The sequence below is a fragment of the Mastomys coucha genome, unplaced genomic scaffold (genome assembly GCF_008632895.1).
Source record: "Mastomys coucha isolate ucsf_1 unplaced genomic scaffold, UCSF_Mcou_1 pScaffold12, whole genome shotgun sequence".
In the NCBI taxonomy this organism is placed as follows: domain Eukaryota; kingdom Metazoa; phylum Chordata; class Mammalia; order Rodentia; family Muridae; genus Mastomys; species Mastomys coucha.
In genome coordinates, this window is record NW_022196894.1 from 94,252,682 (window position 1) to 94,257,028 (window position 4,347).

The 4,347-nt window shown below is 42.5% G+C and overlaps 1 protein-coding gene across 1 annotated transcript in view; it reads right to left on the reverse strand.

The window, feature by feature from the left end:
• Positions 1-4,347, reverse strand: part of Hmgn1 (high mobility group nucleosome binding domain 1) — a 6,222-nt gene continuing 1,875 nt past the window's right edge. Inside the window, exons 5-6 of the mRNA XM_031364525.1 lie at positions 2,752-2,874; positions 1-65 (exon numbers count right to left, since the gene is read on the reverse strand). Coding sequence (XP_031220385.1) covers positions 24-65; positions 2,752-2,874 — 165 coding nt within the window. The 3' untranslated portion in view covers positions 1-23. The remainder of the gene's footprint in view (positions 66-2,751; positions 2,875-4,347) is intronic.

Genomic DNA, 4,347 nt, shown 5'->3' on the forward strand with positions numbered 1-4,347 from the left:
ACACTGACAGATGTGATGGATGCTTAGTCGGACTTGGCTTCTTTCTCTTCTTCAGAAGCTGGACTCTGCAAATCACAGAAAAAGCAAACATCAAGTACACCATATGTTACAGAATAGTGTGCTTATATATCCCACCCCTCCTCCTCCTGAGACAGGATCTCTTCACAAGGCTCTGGCTGTCTTGGAAGTCACTATATAGACCAGGATCAAAATCACAAAGATATACCTTCCTCTGCCCAGAGAAGGCAGGGATTAAAGTGTGTGCCACCATGCCTAGCCATCCTATTTCTTAATATTTTATTAACAGATTCTGTGCTTGCCAAACACATCCACTCTTGTAAGACTTGCAATCAAGGTGGCAAGTGCACACACAGAGAAAACAGTGTGAAGCCTTGGCTGCTCAGGCTGCCTCATTTAAAGTCTAGTATACTCCCCAGCTTTATTGTCACTTGTTTCAAAATGTCTGTGCTTCTTTTTGGTGATCTGCCTGTTTACATTGGCCTTCCAGCTTTATCCAAGTGACACTGCAGGGTTGCTACCTACATCTGCCTTCAATGGACCCAACAGAACAGAACGCATGTTGTGAGTTCATGTTAATGACCTGCAAACATTTAAGTCCCTTTATACACACCCTAGGGGTTGCTACATAGAACATACAGTACTGTGTTGATCAACTGAAGCAAGTTTTCTTTTCTTTTTTGGCTTTTTTTGAGACGGTTTTTCTGTATAATCCTGGCTATCCTGGAACTCACTTTGTAGACCAGGCTGGCCTCGAACTCAGAAATCCACCTGCCTTTGCCTCCCAAGTGCTGGGATTAAAGGTACACACCACCACTGCCCAGCTTGAAGCAAGTTTTCTTAGTCTGCCAAGTGCAGTGGCTTAGGATTTTGGCAATCTTGTAGGAGAGTTAACTCTATCTGGTTACTATGAGAATGCATGCCTTCAGCTGTTGATTCTACCTGAAACTTGCCACCCACTGGTACTATAGATGTGCACCATAGTGCCCGGCTCAATCTGTTATGATTGGGATTAGATAAGTAGTTTGAGTCCCAATCACTTAATACTGGACATGCAGTTAGAACTAGAAAAAAATGTTCAAAAGTGTGTAGCTGCTGGTTATAAATTTAGTCTTTATCTAGTATGCATAAATATCTGAGTTTGATCTCTGGTACCTTGAAAAAGAAAAAAAAAATAACAAAACTTTCTGAGATGCAAATATCTGACAACACAAGTTGCTGTCAAGGCTAGCCTGGGCTAGAGCTAGTTCCAGGCCAACAATAACAATAAGATCACACCAAAAATCATTGTAATACTATTGAGGCTGGAGGACTGGCTCAGTGGGTAAAACCAACTGCCATACAGAAAGGAAAACCAGAGTTCCTCGGCGCACACACAGATGCCATGTGAGTGCAGGAGCCCACCTGCATAATCCAGTATGCAGGAAAGATTGGTCCAGCAAGAGATACTACCACAATCCTACATAACATGAAATTTGCCTTCCCAAGCTTAGCATATACAATAAAGCATATATAATAATATGTAATAAAATAAGAATGCTAAGTTTAATAAAAGCTAGCTGTTGCCAAGCACGGTGGCTCATACCCGGAGCACCCACAGTTGTGAGGCTGAGGCAGGTGTGTCAGTCAAGCACGGTGGCTCATACCCGGAGCCCCCACAGTTATGAGGCTGAGGCAGGAGTGTCAGTTCAAGACGCTGTTTCAACCTTCTACTGTACTTTGAGTACCCCCACCCCTTTAAATTTCTTTCTTCCTTTGGTTTTTCGAGACAGGGTTTCTCCGTATAGTTTTTAAATTTCTATGTGCATTGGTGTTTTGCTTGCATGTGTTTGAGGGTATTAATTCCCTGGAACTGGGAGTTACACACAGTTGTGAGTGAGCTGCCATGTGGATGCTGGAAATTGAACCACCGTCCTTTGGGAGAGCAGCCAGTGCTCTTAACCTCTGAGCCAGCTCTCCAGCACCACACTTTCAATCTTTTCCTCACAGCTCAGAAAGACAGAAATCAGCCACACACTGGTGGTACATACCTTTAATCCCAGCACTTGGGAAACAGAGGCAGGCAGAGTTGGAGGCCAGCCTGGGCTATAGAACAAGTTCCAAGTCAGCCAGGGCTTTATAGAGAAACCCTGTCTTGAAAACAAAAACAAAAACAAAGCTGGGCAGTGGTGGTGCACGCCTTTAATCCCAGCACTTGGGAGGCAGAGACAGGTGGATTTCTGAGTTCCAAGACAGCCAGAGCTATACAGAGAAACCCTGTCTCGAAAAACCAAAAAAGTTATTTTTCTGAACCAAGTTACCCTAAACTATCAACTACTTTTCAGAAGAAACAAAACTGTCATTTTTGTCGTAATTGGAATGAGTCTAATAATGTATACATCCAGAATATAAAAACTAGGATTCTAGCACAAGAGTAGCCTCAGAGATACAGCAAGCTGACCACTGCAATGTAAGGCAGAGAACCAGCTCGCTCACCCGTTCCAACACCACCTTACAAAGCCACGTGGGAAAACCTCTATGAGCTCTGCACCCTTCTGCAGGTAAAATTGACATCTCTTATTTACTCTCACTAATTTGTACAAGTCCAAGTAAAACTAGTTCATTAACGTGTTACCTATTCATGGGGGAGAACTGTACAGAAAAGTTCCCATAAAAACTTAACCCGCTACACAAAAGATCCAACTTAACATCTGTTGCTCAGAATCAGGGTGCATGCATGCGCACTCTCCTGACCTGGTTTTCCGTCTCTCCATTTTCTGCAGGCAGATCTGTAGTTTGCTGGTCGGCCACTTCAGCCTGTTTGCCCTTTGCTCCCCTCTTCCCTTTTATCTGCACTTTTTTGTCTGATGCTTTATCCTAAAACAAGAGAAGAGACATTTATAAACTTTGTATTCAACTTTGATTCAATGCAGAATGCGTCTACAATGGATATCTTGACAACCTCACACAACCCCAAACAAGGACACAATGTATGCTGAAGAGTCCTAAATCTTGTCATTAGCTGGGATTAAGCCTTAAGCCTATGCTGCACTTCTTCGCAGCACCATTAACACACAAGAGATTAATACAAAAGCTTGTAACCCTACCAGTCCCCCATATTCTTCTAAGTATGGATAATCTAATTGCCACACAGCAGCCATTGTCCTGACAAGACTTATACCCACACATGGAAGACCATTCACCTTCATGCACCTTCCTGTAAGTCATGCTATCTGACACAGTTCCTTCCTTGCTTGATACCATATGAGTAACTACAAAGATCAATTTTTGAGTTATTTTCATTTGGGTGTTTGAAGAATCTGAAAAGCATAGGTATTATAAATGTGATGACATAACTTAAATTTATTAAGTTCAAAACTAAACCATAAGCAGTAAGAAATAGTCTTTCTGGATCCCATCTGTCTTACATCAAGCTCAGCAAAACAAAACAAAATGAACAATTCTTTGTAACGATTGTAGAAACAGACAAATTAAGTCAACAGGTCATATTTAAATTACTTTCAGGTTGGACCACCAAGCCTGAGACCTGAGTTCTCCACATGTACACGAAAGTGAGAATGAACTAAGTTCTGATATTCACAGGATGTGGCACAAATTCCAACAAACTGGTGGTTTCCATGACTTAAAGGGTTCCAGGAAAAACAAGCAAATCACAGTGTAACGAAGTGTGGGTGTATGGGTAGCACCTTATAGTAAAGTGGCTATTTATCCACTATTGCCAGGTGTCTACTTGGGTTTGATCCCTGCACCAGCAAAAAAGTATAAAATGCCTTGGCCCTGTGTGATGGTGCACTTTTTAATCCAAGCACTAACGCAAAAAAGGCAAGCAGAACTCTCCGAGTTTAAGGCTAGTTAGGGCTGCACATGAAAGCCCACCCTCCCAAATACGGACACTAAGACACCTGTAAGCTAAATGAAATAAATCAAGTCTTCCTATATACGATCACACCTTTGAAATATTTACTTTTAAAGAGTGACACAAGCGTATTCTACTAGTTGGGTAATTAAAGTTTAGTGGAAATATAAAAATGAAGCCCTTCTCCCAAGGTTTGTTTGGGAAAGCCAGTCAGTCAGTCTGTTCCTTAAGCAGGGTGGCCAGGTGTGGGGACGCATGTCACCCCATGTTTACTATTAGGTAAGAGGGGCTGAGAGGAAGGCAGGCAAAAGGAAAGACAAAACACTTACCTACTCACACCTCAAAAGAAGAGAATGCCACAAACAAAACAAAACAAAACAAAAAGCCGGGCAGTGGTGGCCCACCCTTTTACTCCCAGCACTTGGGAGGCAGAGGCAGGCGGATTTCTGAGTTCGAGGCCAGCCTGGTCTACA